Source organism: Carcharodon carcharias, chromosome 3 (assembly GCF_017639515.1).
Source record: "Carcharodon carcharias isolate sCarCar2 chromosome 3, sCarCar2.pri, whole genome shotgun sequence".
NCBI lineage: Eukaryota > Metazoa > Chordata > Chondrichthyes > Lamniformes > Lamnidae > Carcharodon > Carcharodon carcharias.
The window spans coordinates 224,406,780-224,432,368 of record NC_054469.1 but is presented as its reverse complement, the minus strand read 5'-3'; the positions used below and the strand labels follow the sequence as shown (position 1 = coordinate 224,432,368).

General features: G+C 39.0%; 1 protein-coding gene across 1 annotated transcript in view; it reads right to left on the bottom strand.

Moving 5' to 3' along the window:
* The window catches only part of LOC121276091 (PH domain leucine-rich repeat-containing protein phosphatase 1-like), a gene marked incomplete at its 5' end in the record, with an annotated part of 168,717 nt that overhangs the window by 45,338 nt on the left and 97,790 nt on the right, over window positions 1–25,589 (bottom strand). Inside the window, 2 exons of the mRNA XM_041184027.1 lie at window positions 2,131–2,256; window positions 4,614–4,804. Of these exons, the coding sequence (XP_041039961.1) occupies window positions 2,131–2,256; window positions 4,614–4,804 (317 nt within the window). The remainder of the gene's footprint in view (window positions 1–2,130; window positions 2,257–4,613; window positions 4,805–25,589) is intronic.

Sequence of the window (25,589 nt, the reverse complement as noted above, 5' to 3'; positions counted from 1 at the left end):
ATGGAAGGACTCTAAAAGAGGTGCAGGAACAGGGGGATCTCAGTGTATATGCACATGAGTCAATGGAGATGGCAGGGCATGTTGAGAGAGCAATTAATAAAGCAGGGGAGATGAGGTAGTGGTCGGGGTGGACAATGTTGTTGAGTTAGACACAAAGTAGGAATGAGGTAGACACAAGTTATATGCCATGACAGCCAATTTCTATCTGTCTCTGCAAGGACATTTTGGAGCACAAGGCAATAATTCTTCACAGTAGCATTTTATTTAAATTTAGAAAGAAATTCCACAACTGGAGTTTATCCCACTATGTAACATTGGTTAAAAGGAGACATTTTTTCCTGCCTTAATGTTGCTGACCTGCTACAAAAATAATAGGGTGGTTTACATTCTGACTCAACAAATAATTTTGAATGCATTTTACAAATCCCTTCCTGCTTAAACTTCTTCAGATCAGTTCTCCTAATCTATGTCTGGATAGTTAAAATCCCCCAATACTGTCTTATTATTCATACATACCTTTCTGAAATGTCTGTAGACATTTCAACAATTTGTCTGTCTGTAAAGGACACTCAATATTGTACCGCACCCTTTCCACACATCCCTCCCCCTAAATTCATGTCATTGAAACCCTATTTGTATGTTATTACTTGCAATAGACTACAGATTTAAGAAAGTTACCAAGAGACAGAGGAGAGGTGGGGAAAACATTTTTTTTATATAAACTCAAGATGATATGAAAACACTGCCTGAGAGGATGGTGCAAGCAACTTCAATAGTGCCTTGCAAAAAGAAATTGGATACATATTTGAAAAAGGTAAGTTTGCAGGGCTATGAAGAGCAGGATGTGGGGCTAGTAGTAGCATAACTCTTACTAAGGACAGGTGCAGGCACTCTGGAATGAGTGGCCTCCTTCTGTGCTGCAAGGTTCCATAAGCATCTTTCCTCTGTGATATTGAAACATGTACATAAATACATATTCCCTTTTTCATTCCTGATTTCTTCTAAAAATGCTGTAACCCAGAATGTTTAACATGCTGTCATGATCCATATGAGGTCAAGTTTAATTCAGTTATAACTGTCAGATTTGTCTACTGAAACTATTGATGCCTCAATTATGTTTCTTACATTTTAGCCCCTTTTCTTATTGCTATTAGTCGCCATCGCTCTCTCATGACTTTCCTTCTTTTTTTCACCACTATTCTTTTTATTTCTCCCCCTCCTTTTGCTCTGTCAGGAAAGTCTCACTTCCTTTCCTTCCTAAATTCTCCTACTTCTACATCTGATCCGTGTTATTTCTCTGACCTGCCACTATTATTCACGGCTTTATTTTTTAGAGAGAGTTAATACCTTGGGAATGTGAGGTAGGTCAGCTTTGACTCACTTTACGTCCCTCCCTTCCAACAGAGAACCTAGAGATACATGTATAATTTGAATTATCTACAATAGGAAATCCTGGACTTAGACTTTAGTATAAGGAAAGCTCCCAAACAGAGGTTGAGTGCTTCCTTATGGAGGAGGGATAGGAAATATTCCAAGAACAAGCTGTTCTGGGTCTTCTCACAACATCTGATTTTTCAGCAGTATTGTGCAGGCTTGAAAACAGCTGGTCTGTCTGAATGGTCCATGGCCCAGGGAGACATATTGCAGAATAACAGAAAGGAGGGAAGGCTGACAGGCATGATACATGTTTAACACAGGGAGCAAGGTTTTTCCTCTGGGCACCACCCCCAACCCTTATATCCTCATTGGCTGATCAACTGTGTACCTTACACTGTACATGCCGGAGGAGCAACTAGAAAACTGGCTTGTCAGCTGTGAAGTAAAAACTTCCAAAAATATTTTTTTTTAAATAAATTAAAGGCTGCTCTATCACCACACAGTACACCAGCAAATATAGACTGGTGAGTGAACTTTGCTAATCTTTTACAAAAAAACTGAGTAAACACATCAGTGGAATTTGCCAGAAGCAAATAAACAAGCTTTGAGAAACAGCTCTCCTGGTTCTCTGCTATGCACAAATAACTATCCAATCTTGAATCACAGCATGCAAAAAGTGGCTTGCTGTCTTGCCAGAAGCAATAATTACAAACACAACACTTATGGTTAGAAGCACAGTCCCTGTAGCCTCACCTTTGAAGCTTGCCGAAGCCAGCGTAAATACTCTGGGAAGGTGTCAAAGCTGATGTAGTAAGTCTGACTCTGAGGTCCTGATGAGGTGAAGGCCAGACAGTACTGGTGCTTCTTCACTTCTTCCACCTATGCAAAAAAAAAAATTTGCATTTATACAATGCTTATGTCACAAGATTTTAGAGTATTTCAAAATAATAATTCATTTTGAATTACAGTGATTGTTTAATACACCAACGCAAGCATTCTGTGCTTGAACATCCCAGAGGCAGCAATGAGAGAAGACTAATTCGCATGTGTTTTGGAGGAATGTTGGTGGAATAACCAGGAGGCCAAGAGACAACCCTGCTCTTATCTGAAAAATATTTTGGGGTCTTTAATGCCAATCAGAAGCATCAGTACAGGGAATCTGGACCTTGATTTAACATTTAAAATGGAGGAACCATATGCAATATTTTACCACTTGCTCAGGACTAGAGTCAGTTAAGATCATCTGCTCAATCCTGGAATGGGGCTTGAATCAACAAACTCTGACTCAGAGGCACAACTGTTGAGATTTAAGAACATAAGAAATAGGAGCAGTAGACCATTCAGCCCATTGAGCCTACTCCACCATTCAATACCATCATGGCTGATCATCAGCCTTAATTCCACTTTCCCGCCTATTCCCCACAAACCTTTTATTCCGAGAGGCCAAAAGTGTGTCCACTGCTGTCTTAAATATATTCAACAATGGAGAAACTACAACCCTCTGGAGTAGAGAATTCCAAAGATTCACAACTCTAAGTGAAGAAATTTCTCTTAATCTCGGTCCTGAATGATCACCCCTTTAGCCTGAGTTTGTGCTCCTGCATTCTAGATTCCCCAACCAGGGTAAACCACCTCTCAGCGTCTACCCTATCAAGTCCCTTGAGAATCTTGTATGTTTCCATGAGATCATCTCTAATTCTTCTAAAGTCCAGAGAATATAGGCCCCATATATGCAGCCTCTCATCAAAAGGGCAACCCTCTCACCCTAAGAGCCAATCCAGTGAATCTTGGCTGCGTGACCTCCAAGCAAGTGTATCCTTCCTTAAATATGAAAACTGAAACTGCACACACTGCTCCAGGCATGGTCTCACCAAAGCCCTGTACAATTATAGCAAGACTCCCTTATTCTTGTATTCCAATTCCCTTGCAAAAGGCCAACATGACATTTGCCTTCCTAATTGCTTGCTGTGCCTGCATGCTAACTTTCTACGCTCTCTTTAAAAGTACACCCAAGTCCCTCTAAACATCAACATTTGCAAGTTTCATGCCTTTTGCAAAATATTCTGCTTTTCTATTCTTACTACCTCATCAGTCCCTACATTCCACTCCATTTGCCATCTTCTTGCCCACTCACTTAACCTGTCTATATCCCTTTGCAGCCTCTTTTTTCTGTCCTCCTCACAGCTTACATTCCCATCTAGCTTTGTATAATTAGCGAACTGAAATATATTACCTCCTGGTCTCTCTGTAAATAAATGTGGCCCTAGCACTGATCCTTGTAGCACTCTACTTGTCACACCAGCCTGTCAACTTAAAAAAGTCCTGTTTATCCCTATGTTCTGGCTCCTGTCCATTAACCAATCCTCTTCCCATGCTAATGTATTACCTCCAACTCCATGAGCTCCTGACATGCATACTTGCCTTTTCTAAGGCATCCAATCAAGTACCTTTTAGAAGTCCAAGTATACTAAATTTACTGGCTTCCCTTTATCTATCCTACTAGTTACATCCTAAAAAAACTGTAAAATTTGTCAAACACAATTTCCCTTTCGTAAAATCATGTTGACTTTGTTTGATCATAACAAAGCACTTAGAAAATTATTGTAAGACTTCCTTAATAAGAGATTCCAGCATTTTCTTGATGACTGGTGTCAGGCTTACTCCACTTTATCTCACCCTCTTTTCTTGAACAGCAGAGTTACATTTAATGACATCCAATCAGCTGGGACCGTTGTGGAATCTAGGGAATTTTGCAAAATCATATCCATTACATCCACTTTCTCTGCAGATACCTCTTTTAGGACCCTAGGACATAAACCATCAAATCCTGGGTATTTGTCGGATTTTAGTCCTGTATGTTTCTTAATACCTTTTCTGTGCTGATTTTAATTACCTTAAGTTCCTCACTCTTTTGGCCCCTTGGTTATCCTCTATTTCTAGTGTGTAATTTGTGTTTTCTACTGTGAGGCAACTAACTCATTGGTAGTAAAATAACAGATTAAATATTCATATAAAATTATCTTCACTCTGCACAAAAGGTAGCAATCGTATTTCAAAAAAATAGTCACTGTCCAAATATATTTGGCAAAGTCTGAAATGTTTCATGATGACATTGGTTTAAAATAGACTTGCAACAGCAAAATATATTGATAAATAAACTGTACATTTCAAAGTCTGTTATGAAATAACTTTCATGCATGTGTATATCTCACACACAATGAGCAACGCCACTATACCTTTCCGCCAATTAAAGGTAGAACATGCATTTTTCCAGACTGGCTGTCTTTCACAGATGAAACTATCAAACAAGTACCACACAGGATAACTTGACGCTTGGTCCATTTATGAAGCTGCATCTTCCCTTTCCGAACATTGAACAACCCACACAGCTGGATTCGCTCCAAGTGGTCAATACTATAAGGTTTCCCTAGAAGATAAAGAAAGCAATTAATCAATGGGGTGGGGAGAGGAAATCAGTAACTATTTAATGTGGCAAAAGGTGTCAACGTCATTCAGCTCTATCTCAACATACATAGGTGAAGATTAGGTTCAACTGCGACAAGGTTAAGTTCAACTGTGAAACCTCATGATTGAACAGCTTGCTAATAAAGTGAACTCTGATGAGCTACTGGAAACTGCAGCAAATGAATTCTGAAGAGGTAGGAAGTAGGGGAACATTATCTTCGTACCCCCAATTTTCGATTGTATAATTAGCACCTGGCATCATTTTAACTCCAATGCCAAGAGACTGGCGTCTCTGAGCCGGCTCCATGTGCTAAACCTGGGTCCTGTATTCAACTCAACATTTTAATTTAAATGCTGGAGATACACAGATCTATCAGCGACAAAGAGAAAAGACAGGTTAATGTTTTAGATAGAGAGCCTTTTTGAGAACTGATGAATGATTTGCACCAAAACATTACTTTGAATTTTCTCTTTACAGACACTGACAGACCTACATATTTCTAGAACTTTTCAGTTTTGTTTCAGATTTCCAGTTTTATTAATTCCCTTACTCCAGTGACAGATCTGAAGACCATCAAAAACGGAGCAGATGCGATCGACCAAACAATCTCCTGCTGTATTGTAATTTCTGTGATTGTGTAAGGGAACCAGATATAGCAGTGCAAGTGTCAAGAGTGTCTGATGGATGCCGGTCTCCCAGAACCTTAAGAAAAATAGCTATTAACAGGCTTGTTTCAACCAGCATACCAGCCATTACAATTTAAACTATACTCAGACTATGTACTGCCTGACACATCACATCTGCATCAATTATAGCTGTCTGCTCTCACATAATAGACTTTCATATCAATTCTGTGCTATATAATGGTTACAACTTTTGACTGCATTTATTTCTGCCACAATTTATGGACACAGACTGAAACTGCCCTTGATATTCAATGGTAGCATTATCACCGAATCTCTCACCACCAGCAAATAACCTAGACATCACTACTGGTCAGAATCTCAACTGGATAAGCCACATAAATACTAAGGTGACTAGAGCAGGTCAGAGACTGGGTAGTCTGTGGTACCTGGCTCATCTCCCGAATTCCCAAAGCCTCTTCGTCGTCCAATAGGCACAAGTTACGTTGAGATGGAATATTCTCTGCTTGCGTAGATGACTACAGCAGCACCACTGAAAAAACGGCTGAAACCAGGGCAAAGCATTCCACTTGCTCAGTACCCTATTCACTAGCTTAAACATCCACCCGATCCTCCACCAGAGCATCGTAGCTGTAGTGTATACAATCTACAGGATGCACTGGGGCAATTTGTCAAAGCTAATCAGCAGCACACCAATACAAGGATACTCAATATCCCTATTGCAAACCATGCCATCAGCTACTCAGTATGGAGTAGGGAATAACAATGTTAATTGCTTTACACAATAAGATGAACGGTGCAAAATTTCATAGTTTGCGCATACAGTCCAACAGTTTTCAGTACTGTGAATTTTAAGTAGAAGAGTGTACAGCCCTGAAATGAAGAAAGCCTAACAGTTTTCAGTCATTTCAGTTTGTTCTGAAGAAGATATCTGACTCAAAACATTAAATGTTTCTCTTTCCATAAATGCTGCCTGATCTGCTGAGTATTTACAGCTTCCAGCACTTTCTGCTTTTATTTCAGTTTGTATGCTGCTTTCTGAACTGGGCAACAATTTAGGCAGGTGTACTAATTTGCTTCAGTTAAAAATTGTAAAACATTTATTTAATTTTATACTCGCCTTTTAATATACAGGCAACAGTCACAGGAGATATTGAAACTTCCAGTCTTACTCTTTGAATCAAAGTGCAACTGCCTTTAGACTCTTCCATATGAAATCTCTCTCCCAGTGCCAAAGGCTGTTTCAAACTATAGAAATGAGAGCGCTGACTCCAAAAGGATTTTTGTACCCACGCACTATACCAGATTGTTGATGGGTGTGATGAGCTGCCAATACAACTACTTCCTGTTTTCTTTCTTATTCTCTTTCCTCCACCCCTTCAGCGGAAAACAGAACCACAACCATTTATTCATATTTCAAAAGTGGTTTGCACAAAAGTTTATACAAACACGTGAATTTGTAAACCTGGGAAGTCAGGGAAGGGAAAAAACGCTACTCTATTAAAGGAACTGATAAACAATGCCCTCCCTTAACCATATGGTACGAACTTAAAACATATTTATAGTTACTACACAGTGAATGAAGCAAGAGCTGCTATTAACTTGGGCTGTGGTATCAAATTGGTGCCAGTAAGTTTATTTTAACAAGTGTGTTCATTTCCTTCCTTGTTACACCTTACAGCAGGAAAATATCACCTCCCATAAGTAGTTCCAAAGGCTCAGATTCAACATTAGCAACATCAACAACTTGCAATTCTACAATGCTCATCAAATTTTGATATGTCTCAGAGCACTTTTCAGGGAGCTGAGTGGCCTGGGGTGGGCACAATGAGAAAAAAATCATCCTGGAGGAAAGATAATTTATAGTGGAGAGGAGGGAACATAGAACAAAACATTTCATGGGAGAGCAGCAGGGAACAATGCAGAACAAAATGCAGGATGGATGTAGGCTGGCAGGGAGCATGAGAACCAGGAATAGCAGGGTAAATTAGGAATAGAGTGCAGATTAGGGTGGATACAGAAAAGCATAGAATATGGCACAGCAACTAGCACTGAATTTTCCATGCGTAGTGGAGGCAGGAGCAATAAAGATTAAGACATGAAACAGATTAGAAAATAACACTGACCAGCAAGAGACGTTTCCTGCTCCATTTGACAAACTGGAACAACACACACTAGAAGCATCGGATAATAAAAGATAAGCAGCAGAGATTTGTTTTAGGTAAATTGTGTTCAACTAACTGGAATTCTTTATAATGTGGCAGAGGGGATTGGCGGCGCTGTACACATGGACTTTTAAAAGGTATTCAAAAGGCTAAAGCACCACAAAACAGATTTATTCAGAAATAGAAACACGTTGGATTAATGAGACTGTGATAAATTAGGTATGTAATTGCCAAAGGGATAAGAGTTAGAAAATAGTGGTAAACATATGCTTTTCTGACTGGGGAGAAGTTTGCAGTGGGATTCCCCCAAGAATCAAGATTACGACCATTGGTTTTTTTATGTTCTATATAAATGATACAGTATAAAGTATAAAATTTCTAAGTTTGTGAATGGCACAAAACTTGTCAAAATGGTAAATAGTGAGGAGGGTAGTGGCAGACTTCAGGAGGACACAGATTAACTGGTGAAATGTACAGAGAAATGAGATATGCTATTTAACACAGGCAAGTCTGAATTAATGCACTTTGAGAGGAACACGGAAAGACAATGTAATCTAAATCCTTCTATTTTTGAGGGAACGGGGTGCAAGAACAGAGGGACCTGGTTGGGTTTATTTACAAATCTTTGAAGGTGGCAGGGTAAGCTGATAAGTCGGTTAGAAAGCTTATGGGATATCTGGCTTAATAAAAAGGAAAACATGCTCTTCCAACCACTGGTTAGGCCTCAGCTAGAGAATTCTATATAATTTAGGGCATCACACTTTAGGAAGGATAGCAAGGCCTTGGAAAGGGTGCGGGAGAGATATATCAGGAAGATAACAGAAAAGAGACTTCAGTTATATGGAGGTTGGAGAAGCTAGAATTATTCTCTTTGTAACACAGATGGTAAGGAGACCCCTAATAAAAGTTATTTTAAATTATTTGCTGTTTTCATGATTTCTCATTACTTGCTCTGTTACCTCTGGGAAGGGGATCAATAGCCAGAGCTCATAGGTTTAAAGCAGCTGGCAAAAGAAGAGGTGAAATGAGGACAGTTATTTTTAAAACTCGAGGGTGGTCAAGATCTTGGGAGGAAGATGTTGGCATAGTGGTAATGTCAATGGACTAGTAATCCAGAGACACAGGCTCATGATCTGGGGGCAAAGGTTCAATTAATAAAATTTTTAAAAAAAATCTGGAATATAAAGCTAGTACTAGTGATGGCGACCCTGACAACTATCGTCGGTTATCGTAAATACCCATTTGGTTCACTAATGTCCTTTAGAGAAGGAAAGTGGCTGGCCTACCTGTGACTCCAGACCCACAATAATGTGGTTAACTGGTAGCTGCCCTCTGAAATGGCCTAACAAGCCACTCAGTTCAAGGGCAACAAATGCTGGCCTTGGCAGTGACACCCACATCCCATGAAAGAATAAAAAATCTAGAATGCAGTAGCTGAAAAAATGGTTTAAGCAGACATCATAGGAAATTTCAAAAAGCAACCAGGCAAGATCTAGAGAAAACTATTTGCAAGGTTATGGGAGAAAAGCTAGGGCAGGAAACTAGACCGGTTTCATCTCAACAAAGGACAAAACTTAATATTTAATTAAGAAACTAACTTCTGCAAAGGCTGGTGTACAGGTAGCATATAACCATGTTCCCTACAATCCTGTAAAATCAATAGTTATTGGAGATTGACCAAGTTACATATTTGGGTGCCATCCAGCATTTATTTATCTCTCCCCCATCATCCTTGTGGCTGAAAGTATCAGCTTTCCATGCCAATGAGCTTTATAAATGTAGGGGTTATCACAGCTAAGCCCATTCCATCATTTTCTGAAGAAGCACACACTAAAACACACACTTCCATTACTGGTCATTTTATTGGAATGAAGATCAGAATCCTGACTGATCCTTCTCTTCTATAACTCAAGTGCATTTGAGATAATTATAGCTCTGTATTGGTGCTCCAGCTGAGATCAGTTAGCTCAGAACAGACCGGAGGTCAAACTCAAGATCTTTCGAGTTTGCATTACTTTCATTTCTTTTTACTTTGGAGGATAGCAAAATTGTGTGAAAATTTCCATGAAAAACACAACCAACAAATGCTCATTTACAAAGCTGCCTGTTCTGTCCTCAACATCAGTTCCCTTTTTCTCTGGGCCTTCCCATTTCCATTACTCATTACAGAACTCGGAAAGAGCAGTCAGGTGATTTAATGAGATATCAACAATAAACTGACATTTATAAAGTCAGTTCACTCAACAGTTATTGAGTCACTTACCAATGCTTAGATGATCTGAAAATAATTTAACAGGTACATGACTAAATGAATAAATGCAAATAATTTACAAAGCAATTGTCTGCTGAATTTCACTTCCTGCTTCTGGTTGCTATCCACTGGCTCTCTAAAGGGAAAGGTACGTGTTTTGAGTACAACTGAGGTCAAGAAGGGAGCTACAATAATGCTGGCAATGTTGGGGGTGCAGAGTGGGATGAACGGGGTGGGGGCGGCCCTGGTGGGGGTGGGGTGGGGATCAAGGTGGGCTGGCGGGTGGAGATGGAACAACAGATGGAAATACATTTAGAAATAATTTCAGCACCTTCAACACCTCTTTGTCCTTTTTTCTATGAGATCTTTTGGTTATCTCCACCTATCACTGGCCATCTATCCAGTTCTACCTGTTCTCCAACCGCACCCCCCCCCCCCCCCCCCCCCCACCCCCCGCAAACCAGCTTATATTTCACCTCTTTTCTATTTTTCCTTAATTCTGTTGAAGAGTCATATGGACTTGAAACATTAACTGTGTTCCTCTCCGCAGATACTGTCAGACCTGCTGAGTTTTTCCAGGTATTTTTGTTTTTGTTTTGGATCTCCAGCATTCGCAGTTTTTTGCTTTTATCATAATGCTGGTAATATCTGCTTTTATTAGCTTTTGTTGGTCCATGTACACAGATCATTAAAATGTCATGGACAAATACAGAAAATAATTAAAAAGGTAATTGCTTGGTCATACAGAATTTGAATATTACTGAAAAGAGAGACATTGCCAAAGCTTTTCATCTTGCACTCATCAGGACAAAACACAAGAACACCAAATTCGAAACGATCACAATCATTTACACTCCAGGAGAAAAAGTGCGAACTAGTTGGCAAGTTGACTGTGAGTGGCCTGTTGGCCACCATGCAGGAGACTTTCAGCTGCATCTTCACCAATCATTCAACATCTTTCAAGAGGCTGAGAAGAATTCAAAAATGAAAGAAGAAGAGCAAGTCTCTACTAGTAATGAGGTTGGAGCATGGGGTGTTTGTTCTCAACTCAGCTCTGTACATATAGGCATGAGTGCGGGACAGAGTAGGGAGGGAGGGTATGAGTGAGGGGAAAGGGTTTGGGAAGAGGGACTGCTAAGTGAGGTGAGGAGCGGCTGCCGAGTGAGAGTGTGGGGTAGGCAGTTGGGAAGAGTGGCTGCTGAATGAGTGAGTGTATGGGGGAGAGAAGGCAGCTTCACTGAATCTCCTGTCACCAGAGAATATGCAGAGCTTGGCTGAAGCCTAAAGACATACATAAACTAACATTTTTACAAAGTACTTTAAAAACACAGATTTTCATATTTGTATGATGTAGGATTATATGTTGATCTGTAATATGCAAGCTTTAATAATAACACACAGAATGTTTCTAGGCTACTTTATTGCTGCTTTGTTTTTGCTGGCCTCTGGGGGGGTCATGTTAATTTTCAAGAGTCTTCTTCATATTTTCTTTCATGGGATGTAGGCATCACTGACAGGACCAGCCTTTTTGCCCATCCCTAACTGCCCTTGAGAAGTTGGTGGTGAGTTAAAACGAGGTCACATTGAAAAATAGTTTGAGAAGCACTGCTGTAGTACACGTGAAGCGATGCAAAGGACATGATGCAACAAGATCATATTTTGTTGTTAGTATGGACTTTATCCTGTATTACATGCACTAACTGCATCGAAAGCTGAAATGCCGAGGTCACTGGTGATTTTATACAAATGTATTGCTCCACAGTCTTGACAGTAATAGAAGGTAAACAAAGGGAAAACTAATGTTTCCACTCACTTGAAGCCTAATATTCCACTCATTTGAAGTGGCCTAGAAGCATTTGCATTTCACTACAGATCATAAAATCTGCTATAATAACATGACCCCTAGTCACAAAAAATGTACAGTCATCTTTGTTTTCTGCTACTAACTTTCAGACCTTTTTGTCTTCGTCCACTCTCACCCTTGGTTATCTCACATAATGGAAAATGATGTGGAGAAGCCTGTAGCAACTGGATAAATGTTGAGTCTATTCCCAATATCACAAGAGCATAAACTTTTGAGGTTTTGAGAAATTAGTTTGCAATTTATGGTTGCCAGAGGTGTTGGTGTCAGACAATTGTCACCATTTATGGCAGAAAAGTTTGAAATATTTCTGAGTAAGAATGTAGTCAAACACACTAATACCATTGACCCAACATTGACTGGTGCTGTAGAAAGTAGTATACTGGTTGCGGAGAGGCATTTGCAGAAGCATTGTCTAGGTAACAAGCTAGGCAGTAACTTCCATGCTTCTCTGACACAGGCTAGACAATTTTCTATCCTCTTACAGAATAACCACACAGTCTACAACAGGTTGCTCGCCTTACGAATTAGTGTTTAAACATGCTTTTAGGACAAGCTTTAGTTTGCTTAAGCCTAGCATCGATATCAAAGTAAGAGAAAAACAAGGCAAAATGAAGATGACTCATGTTGCACAAGGCATGAAACAAAGAGTTCAGTACTAGTTAGCAGGTCATGGCGAAAAACCGAGGTGATAAGGAGAAGTAAGTGATTAGAGGAGGAGTGAAGAAACTAGATGCATTTAAATATCTAGTGAAGACTGGAGACTTGATAGCTGTTCAATAATGGCTGCTTGTTGAGAGTCCACATACAAACTAATGAATTAGGAGGAGTAGGCCACTTGGCCCCTCGAGCCTGCTCTACCATTCAATAAGATCAAGGCTGATCTGAATGTACCCTCAACCCCACATTCCTGCCTACCCCCGATAACCTGGTGCCCCCTGGTTAATCAAGGATCTATCCAGCTCTGCCTTAAAAATATTCAAAGGCTCTGCTTCCACTGCCGTTTGAGGAAGAGAGTGCCAAAGACTCACTACCCTCAGAGACAAAAATTCTCATCTCTTTTAAATGAGCAACCCCTTACTTTTAAAACAGTGACCCCCTAATTCTAGATTCTCCCACAAGAGAAAACATTCTCTCCACATCCGCCCAGTCAAGCCCCCTCAGGATCTTAAAGGTTTCAATTAAGTTGTCTCTTACTCTTCTAAATTCCAATGGATACAAGCCTAACCTGTCCAGCCTTTCCTCATAAGACAACCAGCCCAATCCTGGTATTAGTCTAGCAAACCTTCTCTGAACTGCTTCCAACGCATTTACATCTTTCCTTAAATAAGGAGAGCAGTACTGTTCCAGATGTGGTCTCACCAGTGTCCTGCACAACTGAAGCATAACCTCCCTACTTTTGTAATCAATTCCCCTCACAGTAAACGATAACATTCTATTAGCTTTCCTAATTCCCTGCTGCACCTGCATACTAGCAGGTACATGGCGGGTTCTTCTCAGTACAATACACAACATTAAGGGTAAAGCCATGATCTCATTGAAGAGGTTCAACGGCCTATTACTTTTCCTGCGATAACATTTTTTTGCTTACTATTCCTCCCACCATTGATGGCACTGCAGTGCAAGTCACCCAGGCCCTCCCACTATTTGGCCTGTTACAATGGACACAGCTAAACGTGTACATTTCCTCTGACTAACTGTCTGCAATACCACAAGAGATTCATTTAGTCCATGTAGATATTAAACAAAAACAGACCTACCTCATTTAATTCAAGAGAGACTAGATACACAATCTCTGATCACACATTACTTTCAAGGGAACAGTGCCAGCTGATGGACTGGCTTATACTACTCAGAGATACAGTCAAAATGATACAGTCAAAATCTAAATATAGGGCAAAGTTAAATGACTCATTTCTATGTTACTAAATTTGAACCAGTGTAGCTAGTGGGAAGTGCAGTAAAAGCAGAATATGCTGCAATACGCAGTCAAAAAGTAAACATTCATTCATAAAGTTTAAGCAATCTCAACTGTGATTTTTAATAAAAACAAAAATAGATGTCCCAGCAATCAGAATTTCTACCTGTCCATACAAAAATTATACATGGGGCTAAAAAAATTTAAATCTAATAGTATTTCTGTTCACTAATTTGATTGAAATAACCCATTTGAAAAACTCCGAGCAATGAGTGTAATATCACACAAGGTTGTGCACCTGCAAATTCATGTGTGGCAGGTTACTTGTCTCAACTGTCTCATCAGGAAAAGCGCCAAGTGAAGGTGAAGTAGCTCACCGCAGGAATAAATTGGAAAATAGAACCCTACATGGTATCCTCGTCATGTTCTCCACTTAAATATGCATGATCTCAAACATACATAATTTCCCATTTTGGACTGAGTGCAAACAAGACAGAAACCAATACAATTACTGAACTACATTCCTTGGGAATGGCTGGTCAATACAAAAGGGTGCACAAGGATAGATAAGATAGATTCAAACATGCCCTATGAAAAAGCAGAACAAACATCATCAGGGTTCCAACATTTCTGCTCACAAGAAGTTAATCCTCTATACATACTCAAAACATTTTTTAACAGTTTTCACATCATGTTCTCTTATGCAGATATGCTCTAAGATAAAAAAAATGACTAACTTCAATGTTCTCAGATTGCACAGGCACTCATGATTTTATTTGAGGCATTTGGTATACTTTCCCTATTTGGACTGTCCATGATTTTCTGCAGCCTCCTCTTCATCTTCTTAAGCTTGTCCCATTCTCCTACATGCTGGTTTATCAGGAGACTAATCTATGCCTATTTCAGAACCATCTTTAAATTACTATTAGCTTTTTAGTGGGGGTGGGAAAAGGATGGTGAACTGATTAGTTTCCAGGATAGTTCTTCACACAACAATGATCAGTTGAGTGAGGCAATAAAAAGCAGCCAGAAAGAAATCACAAGTTTCCAAAATGAAAACGCATGCATTTGGAAAAGCGAAAATGCAGCAGCAGCATTTCAGTTGAAAGAATTCAGGTTATTATAGTTACTTATGAATCTACTGCCTACAACACTGATTTACCAATATGCAAATACTACCTCAGCAATCAGGTCTTTCAACCAATGCCAAATAATATATTTTTTCCTTCCTCCATGAAATGTGGGAGCTGCTGGCAAGGCCAGAATTTATTGCCCACCCCCAATTTTGTCTTCAAGAAGATTGTGGTGAGCCACCTTCACTACTCCATAGTCAGATAATTAACAGCCTCCATGGCTGGTGTTATTTTCTGGCTAATTTATGTACTTTCATTGACAAATAGAGTATTGGATCAGGTAAGAGATGAATACTGCTCCAGGAGGTTCAAGTTAACGGGCAGAGAATTACAGACTTTGTCTGAAGTAAGGATAACAACATGATCCAAAGAATCATCACCAGAGAAAAAATTTCTCATCTCTTTTAAATGAGCGACCCCTAGTTCTAGATTCTTCTACAAGAGGAAACATTCTCTCCACGTACGCCCTGTCAAGAATAACACTGGATCATACAGAAAGAAGTTGTTTGATAAACATATTTAATTCAGCCGAGACAGCCATAAACAGTACCAGCATAATGTGAATGCCATTTCCAGCATGGCGTATAAGAGCCTGTTCCAGCAGGCAAAGCAGACTCCTGGAGGACAGCCAAGTAAAGGAACGCTACAATCTTACACAATCCAAAATGCTGCCTAGTTCAGTTGATAATACTCTTATCTCCAAATGAAAAGATTGTGGGTTCAAACCCTGCTTCAGGACATAATCTAGGCATTTCACTGCAGTACTGGGAATGCTGAACTGTTGGAGGTGCTGTCTGTCCAAAGAGACATTAAACTGAAGTTCCATCTGACTCTTCGGATCTAAAAGATCCCATGCAACCAATGGAACACATGGAACTTTCCCAGGTGGGCTAATCAACATTCCTGCCTCATCTCTGCAAGCACACACATCTCATTGTAGTGTGCCAAGAGCATTGCTTGGTAGATTTTATGTGAGTGCTTTTTTCTAGAATTGAAAGATTCTGAACCATCAAAAGAATCTGAATGAGCAAACATCCTTAATTGAAACCAGAATTGAGTTGACTGAAAGGGGATGCCTCTTGTTTCTTCCAATTCTCACTGAGCTGTTAGTGTATAAAGACACCAACTGTATGAACATACCAGGGACCCCAAGAATGCATAATGTTTGCCAAAAGGGGAGGTTTATGCACACAGTCAAATGCTAACTTGTGATCAACATAGGCTACAGGTCATTGATGATGATATCCTCACCTAAACAAAAAATAAAAAAATACCTGAAAAAACTCAGCCAGTCTGGCAGCATCGGCGGAGAAGAGTACAGTTGACGTTTCGAGTCCTCATGACCCTTCAACAGAACTAAGTAAAAATAGGAGAGAGGTGAATATCCTCACCTGTTTTGTGCAAACAGGTTTTGAGTCACGAGGTGTACCCTCCTACTTTTCAGCAGATTAGAACCTCTTCTATACAAGAAGTGAAGACAAAAACAAAAGGTTTCAGTCCTAGTAGATCGCTAGTCGACCAGATACTGACAAGCATGCAAACTGGTTGTTTATCTATACTGCTGTTTGTGGAACCTTGCTCTATGTAAATTGGCTTTCACATTTATCTACTTAACAGTGACTGCATTTCAAAAAATAATTCACATGATGCAAGGCACTTTAGAGTAAGCTGACAGATGTGCTAAGGCACTAGATCAATAAGAAGATGTTTCATTTCTATGCTAGAGTGGGGAGTGTTGGAAGTTATTGCATATACTAGAGTAATAAATCTGAAATACTGTATATATCTCAAGTGAAAGTTAACCCTCAACCTTTGGTCAAAAAAATCATTCATTTTTCATATATCTCTTTGTAAGTCAACCTCTGACTTTTAGCCAAAAATCCAAACTCTTTGTACTTATCACTCACTCACCGTTGAAGTCACACTCGCCCTGACGCAAACCTACTCATTAACAGAATCATAGAATAACACACCATCGAAGGTGGCTGTTCAGCTTCTTGTGTCTGCATATGTCAACATGTGATGTGAAGGCTACCACTTCACTGGTGCACGCTGTATTCCCACCAATCCTGCTTTCTAATATAGCATCATGGTATTGAGAAGAAACAGCAAATACCCAGCCCAGTTCAAACTCTCAGTCATTGGGATTGCAGAGCAGGCAAATAACTGTTAAGCAGCTAGAGAATTCAAGATATCGGAGAAGAATGTTAGAAATTGGAGGAAGCTCTACAAAATCTAGGCAGATGTCTAAGAATAAATGCGCAAACAGAGCAAAGACTAGTATGTAGCTGCAGTTAGAAAATGAAGTTGCAAAATACATCAATGAAAATGATCAGAATGGACTTTCAGCTGCTCGCGGATCTAGCTGAATTTTCACCCTGAAACAAGCAACAAAGTTAGTCATTGCAGAATTCAAAGCCAGCCTTGGATGGTGTACCAAATTTATGAAGAGAAACAACTTTGTACAGTGACAGAAGACCAAGATTTCACAACGTCTCCCAGCAGAACCTGGTAACAGGCATGCAGTTCAGTGGTTTATAATCAAACATCAACAAAAGAATGAATATAGATTGGCTTGCATTGGGAACATGGTTAAAATCTCCATGAATTTTGACATACCAGCCAGTGAAATGGTGAGCAAAGTTGGAGAGAAAAACAGCACTAGTGAAGACAACTGGCCATGAAAAAAACTGAATTAAATTTTATACATGTATACATATGAGTTTTGTTATTGATGAATTGATAAAAATTTGATGAATTTAGTTAATTAATTAGTAAATTGTCTCCATGGAGGTTATTATTAATTTATAAATAAAAATGCTTTTTGGCTCTTTTTGCACTACTTTTGGGGACGCAGTTCACAGGAGCAGTCTCCGACCTGGCAACTCTGTAATAACAAGAAAATGGGAGAGGGTGGATTTCAACCCCTCGAAAATATTAACCATGTAAAAAGCAACTCCTTCATTTTTAGCTAAAGATTTCTTAGAAATTTGACTTTTACACAAGTATATACAGTATCCTGAAATTGAGAAAAGCTCAAGGTAGAGAGCATCAAAACTGCACAAGAGGGAAACTGACATTTCCTACACATCCCTGCAGAGCTGTGCATTGTGACGAGCCATATTGTTGATCCACAGATCCCATGTTGATGTTGAGGGAAAGGAGAAACTTTGCTACCTGGAGCAAGGTATAAGTAAATACATATAAACAACTATTTTGTTTGGCCCCCAATTTTTTTTTAATTAGTGGGGCAGGGGAAAGATGAGTGAGCTGGTTAGGTTCCATATTTAGTTCTGAACAAGTTAAAGCTATTTATTGAAAGTGGCAGAAATTCAACTTTGTTTATTTACCTCCATTATTTTTTCTGTGTGGGTTGGAAAGGATAACAGAATTTTTCTCCCTGCCATCCCATCCTGAAAAGAGTTTGTCAGCTATTATTTGCTCTTGTGCATTCAGTAGAAGCAGCCTATATGCTTGCTTGAAGCATCACTGCTCCAGGTTACAAGAACCACACCTCCATCTTTGACACTGCTTTTGTTTTCACGTGAAGATTTACAAATGAAGGGAAATGACACCGTAGGTACTGTCTTCCCCATTTTTAAAACAGTCCTACCAAATATAAACATGATTTCTACCATTATATTAAAGGGGGGGGGGGAGAAGAGAGAGAAAAGGAGTGCGCTCAAAAGACATCGCAATGAATGCATTGCAAGTGGAACATCAGCACATACTCAATTACTTTATGTTATCATCCACCTTCAGTCAGGTACAGGCTGAAAGCTGGGCTGGGTGATAACCCTGTGCCTGCAGATTGGACTGCTCTTGAAGGTAGAACATGTACCGCTCTCTTGCAGCCTCATTACAAGGTCCTTCAGAATCTCTACTCTATTAGAAAATTGCTAGATTTTTATCTACAAACTTTTACAATAGGATTGCCAACCCTCCAGGATTGGCCTGCAGTTTCCAGGAATTGAAGATCAATCTCCAGGACACTGCTGTGTGCAATCTTGGAGAAAATCAAAGAGGCATTAAAAAAAGAGCTTTTTTTTTAATTGAATATTTGTCCTTACCAGATATAAAAATATTGAAAATGGGGGGAAAAGGACCGTTTGACTGACAGTCAAGTAACACCCAATTGGGTAATGAGTTTTCTTTGCTTTCCAATTGGTACTGGAAGGCAGTGCATCACGAGGATGGATGTGTTGGCCAACGAATGGCTGGAGTATGAGGGCAAGTCATGTAATGAAATCCTCATGAATACATTTAATCACAGTGGATCACAACACACAAATCATTAGGTCCGCTGACTCTTCAACCCAGGTGAATCAGGCAAATACCTTGTGATAATAGTTGAACTATTCCTGTCAACAGGCTTTATGAGATTGCACATCAGCAATTTTAAGCATAGACTTTGCATTTACAAGTACCTGCTTTGCAGATGCAAGTTGCATCAAAAGTATTTGACATTAAACAGCATTCAGAAGAGGATAATTGCCAAACACTGCAAGGAGATGCAGCATTTAGACATAGCATATATGTTAATATTTAAAATGTCCATGAACAGAAATATTACCCAATATGATTCACAAAATCAGGTAACAGATAAGCAAATTCCCTTAATTGTAGTGAAGAAGAATGAGTTTGCATTTATATAGCTTTTTCTGACCCCAAGACATTCCAAAGTGTTTCAGTTAATTAAGTACTTTGCCCAAGTCTAGTCACTCTTACAATTTAGGAAACACAGCAGCCAACTTGCACAAAGCAAGGTTCCACAAACCACACTGAGAAAATGACCAGATAATCTGCTTTTAAGAAGGTTAGTTGAGGTATAAATAATGGCCAAGATATCCAAGAGGATAGATGGGGCATAACATCTCATCCAAAAAATGGTACCAATGATAGTGCATCACCCCATCATGACTGCACTGGAGAGTGTTTAGGCTTTTAAGCTCAAGTCACTAGACATGAACCCATAGACTTCTGAACAGTGAGAGGAGTGTTACTGCTGAGCCATGGCTGGCATATTGTAGTACTGGTTCTATGAAAGCGAACAGCTACAAACTTGGGTTTCAAACCATAGACACACTGATTAGGTCAGCTTGAAATGCCTCTTAACCAACTCCTATGTATTTGTCCAGCTCCCTTACATATACAGTACAATCTGTGACATCCCAATTTGAAAAATTGCTAACTGAATTGAGTGGCTGAGACTTGAAGTTACAAGATGGAATCAGGACCTTCATGAAGAAAACCATAAAACGGTTTTAAGAGTTGCAAGATCACTTTATCTCTGAAAATTTTTATCAAGAGGAAGTCCTTCATCAGATGCCTGCACCACATTTGCACTCCAAACCGATAAAGCACCTGGAAATTCAATGTTTGAAGCCTGGCAGATTTCAGCAAATGACTTAAATATAGTCCCAAATAATTTGGACAGGATTAAGTGAGATGTCAGATTTAGAAGGTCAATGGAAAAGAGAGGGAAATCATGATGTACCCTGCACAAAAATTAATGGAGGGGGAAGGTCAATCACTACAACAGGCAGAAACAGTTACAGATAAAGACCAAGTTTTTGCTGCCACTCCCTAGTGAATAGCCTCTGTAGTGACTATAAAACATTGCTGACAATGAGCAATCCATCACGTTAATAAAAGCACTATTTCCCAGCAATCCTTTCTTCTATTTTGTATAGTCTGTTGACTATATTCAGTCCCACACTCGGTTTCAGTTGGCACTCCTTACATCTGAATCAGGAAAGACGCCAAAAGCCGCGGCGCAAGTGCACCAAAAATCATGAATCAATCACTCCTGGTACAATTTTCCTAAGAGAGCTTAAATATTGGGTTCCTCAATCTTGGCGTGCGATAGTAATAATCTCATTTCTTTAAAGAATTTCACTCCAAGATTTAAGATGAAAGTTACATTAATTTCCTCCACTTAAATTGTGCTCCAAATAGAGGTTCAGAGATAACTAACAAATTGTATTAAAAGAAGCAAAAAATAGGATTTTGAGAAAAAAACTGACAGTCAAACCCACTCTAAGCAGTAGTAATTAATGAAGTTGGAGGGTAAGGTTTTTAAAAACAGCAGATGCAAAACAGTTTTGGAAAAAGACTCCAGGTGAACATTAAATAATAGAATATGCAAAAAATCTCAAGGTGCTGATATCATAGAAGATGAAAATCCACCTCTGAGCCACAATGGAAATTGACCTATGCCATACAGTCATCAGTAAATAATAGGACATACGTAATTTCCAGATCAATTTAAGTGGAACATATGCTACCAGAGAGTCAGGGCTTGTTCATTGTCACTGCATACTGCTACCAGAGAGTCAGGGCTTGTTCATTGTCACTGCATAGTGACAATCTAACGAAAATGCCTTTAAACCCTTTGGGATAGGACGGCCAGTGTCAAGGGATCTGACAAATGCTGATTCTAGATTTCCCTCCTTGTGCAGCACACATTGTTCCCTACATACAAAAAGATATGAAAAATAGCACCACTCTTTTCAATTAAATTTAGAATATCCTAATGGAGGATAAAAATCAGGACTGTAATCAAAGGCACACAGTTTTTCGTGAAAGTCTAAAGTTTTAAATTATTTTAAACATCAAAATCATTTGAACAAAATTGAATTTGCACAGCCAGTCACAATCTAGTTTTTCCTCTTTAATCTGCATGGTTGCCTGAGATGCTCTCCATAAACTTCCAAAGCTAAATAACAATGTACTAAGATATATTTTGTCTGATTATGCTTTTAAAAATCCTGAATTATAAACTCCAGTAAAGTGGAAACTACTTACTCAGCACCAAAATCTTCTCTAAACTGTGTGGGTACACGCCGTGCAACAGCCCGGAACTTATTGCACAACAGCATAAACTAGCTACACACAAGCAGTTCCTTTACAATGAGTGCATGGGCGACCATGCGGCAGTCTTAAAGGGACCGCGCAGTGCAACAAACTCACTACAAAAGGAAATTAGAGGGATCATTGTTTAGCAAATTATGCAAAACTTTTAAAAAAATTCTTAGCTACCAAATTCAGCTATTTTTCACAAAATACAATGTGTTACAATCCTTTCCCAAGTATTCACACTCTCAGCGAATGGCAATTTCCATACTCAGCCCTCGGACTCTTGTAATCAGAAACTTTTCTTGTGACCGGCTGCAGGGCTAACAATCACACATTTATCTCGCATTCTACACTGGGGACCGTGTGAGTTGCTAACTATTACCTCAAATATGGAAGGCACTACAAAAATCAGACTGCTGTTTTCAGGCTATAACTTGTGTGCAAGTAAATTTGATTTAAACAAATTATAAAAGGAGATAAAACAATTAATTTAGCTGCCTTGCACACTAGTTAAATTGTTCCAAAACTAAACATCCAGAAGACTACAGTTAGCTTACTCCATCTTAGTTCCCACTATAGCTGGCTGAGGTCACATAAAAACATGGAACAGATAAGACACAGTTTGATGTACCACAAAGCTCCACACCACCATTTTTCTTCATGCTGGCCATGGTTTCATTGGTATTCAAATAAGTATTATGAGTTAAGGATTAAAACTACTGCAAAGATCACTAATCCGTTTGTTGCCTTTTGTCGTTATCATTTTTGTGGTAGTGTAAGCCATTAACTTTCAAATTTATTTGATGCAATCTTTACAACTGTAATCTCCCAGGTTTGCACGAATTAATTGCAGGAGCAGGGTAGGGAAGAAAGAGAATGTCAGAGACCTTCAGATCTGAAAGCACCCATTTGGTTTGTGAAAACCAACTCCTGTAGCATAAACATATATGCATGAGAACACAAGAAATAAGAAGAGGACTAGACCATATGGCCCGTGGAGCCTGCTCCTCCATTTATGATCATGACTGATCTTGGGCTTCAACTCCATTTCGCACCTGTTGCTAATGTCCCTTAATTCCCTGAGACTCCAAAAATCTGTCCAAACCAGCCTTAAATGTATTCAACGATGGAGCATCCATCGTTGAATACATTTAAGGCTGGGATAGACAAATTTTAAATCATTGGAGCATCCATCGTTGTACCTATTGACATATGCTATACTTCAGTTTAAAACAGATTAAAGGAACCCCTACTTAAAAGGAAATGTTAAATTATAGGTTAAATCCAAGAGGCACCAATACATACCTGTATAACAGAACAGAAGTTGGAATCTTCCTCAAAATATTTTTTTATTTATTTTCTACCATCAACCCTCAATGAAATTTTCTGAGTCATGCTGGTCATATCAGGCTCACACCAATTCAGACACCTGCCCAATGGAAAGTAGTAGATGGAATCGCAGTTTGTACGTGATACATTCCACACTATGGCCACTGTTACTCTCTCACCATACAGCCACTAATGCTTTTCCTAGACTCCCAAACACTGGTGGTAAATCTAAAATACAATATGCAAATGATCACACATCTAATGGCCAACATGTATTTCCTTTTCACAAACAGTGCAGGTAAATCTGATAATTAGAATAAATGAGAGCAGTTCCACACACACATGAATGCCTTCCTTCTAGATTTTCAAGATATTCTAGTTTCTCCTTTATGCCAAGACTTTGCATCCCTTGGCCAAACGCAACTTATATTCAGAAACTTTTCATTAATAAAGATAACTGTTAGTTTTTTATTGGAGTAACAGGAATATAGTTTGGGGAACTTGTAATGTGGACGTAGTTTTCACATTCTTCTGCTTGTGATGTAAAAAACTATATTTACACATGATATCTGTCCCACTTTTTTGTTGGATTAAAATTGGGAAAGGGCCTACTATGTTGTTACTGGGGCTGTACCAATGTTGAAAGGAATCAGTTTGAATGTACTTGGGAAGGAAATGAACAATGGTGCCTCAAGTAATACAAATAGATATATGTATATTTTCACATTTAAATGTTAAACAACAAAAAAAAATCCTGAACCCGATGATTCAATATGGGTCACTCACCAAGTTCATTTCTGCTCAGTTTTAAATGTGAATTTCAATGAACAAATTTAAATTCCTTCACTTGAGAGGCATCCCTGGTTTGTCAAATGCTCAATATTAGTCATGTCAGCTGCCTGATAACCAGACACCGGTAGCTGAATTAAATTGATCTTACAAATCCTTTGTCTGTAAAGTTGTTGCAAATATATTGTGTAACTTTGGCTTGCACATTTCCCAACTTTTCAGGAGGGAGAGGGTAATGAGGACATCTGCTCAGTAGCCTAAACTGTTCATTTAAAATAAGTAGAATACAATCCATAAACATCAGACCTTATGCAATGAGAGGATTCAGTATTAACATAACTAATCCATTTTGACAATTGGGAATGGACTGCTCAACAGCTCATTATGAAATGCTCCACTGATTTAGCTGGTTAGAAACAACATCCTTTGTCTGAACTTCAGTGGCCTCTCTTTTTTGTCTTAGGGAGTATGACTTCACTTCTGATGGCAGATTTTGCTTCTGAACAGTTGGATGTGGAACCCTGTGGCTTTTATAAAAGGGCCATTAAACTCTCAGGCTGAAAATGCCAATTGGAACAATTTCTGCTGTTGCAGAGAATTTGGTTTTCCAGTGTACTTGCACCTGATGATTTAAATTACCTTTATATCTGTACACATAGTCATCAAATTTGCATGGGCCTAACATTCCTAAGGAATAAAGGAGCTGGGCTTGTTTACATTATGGACTGCGGCTGCTGGATGGAGGCCAGATCTTTCACACAAACTAGATAATGAACTGGAAAAAGGAAATCCAGTCAAGCGGCTGAGGTGAACTATAAAGATCCAGTTTAGTTGCAGCAGAGGCCAACGATTAGCACAGATCATAAACTGAATCTGGAACTTCTTTGTTTGTCTGCAAGGCTCAGTTCCACACTCTGTAGTGAATTTACTAACTGAGCCATTTAGCACCTTTCTTACGCTCCAGCCCATTATACTTGTTCCCATACAAAATTGTGTGGGCGTGTTGGAGGAAAAAACTTTATTTTGAAGCAGCATGAATTTAAATCACTGGGCTTTTATGCGCAAAGTTCATGTTTAAGGCATTGGGTCCATCTTTTTTTAGAGATGAAAGAAAGACTTGCATTTATATAGTGCCTTTCACAATGTTGAAACAACCCAAAGCACTTTATGGCCAATGAAGCACTTTTGAAGCATAGTCACTCTTGTAATATAGGAATATACACCCAGAATTAGAACAAATTTATTGAAGTTTCAATTTTGTGCCTCAAGTTCAGTTCTCATATCTTCCAAATTCAAGCAGTTAATTTCCCCATGATTAGACTAAGATGTTGTGTTTTGTATTCTTCTGTTACCTTCTAGCAATCTCTAAGACACAAAAACGATGACTCGCTGGTTTTGCTTTTAAAACATCATCTTTACTGTCTACTCACTGTATACTTCCATTCTCCAGGCGCCATCTTCAACAAACAAGAACAAAAATCTACAAAGTGGTTTTGAAGAATATAATTTTTAAGCGGTACATTTCTGCAAACTAGACAAATATTTATTTCAGATTTAGATAAATCGAATAAATGGTGTTTGCAGGGTAAAAATTATTAGAGTTCTCTGTATCCATTACAGTGGTCAAAAATTAGCTCCAACATCTTTACTAGATGGACTTTAGTGGAAGGACGCATTATTTTCATGAATGAACAACAGAAGCATATTTTGCAACGTCTCTGGTTACTCATTTTATCGATTTCTTCACACCAACACAAGCCATTTTCACATTAAGAAGCAAATAACTTCTGAAACACTA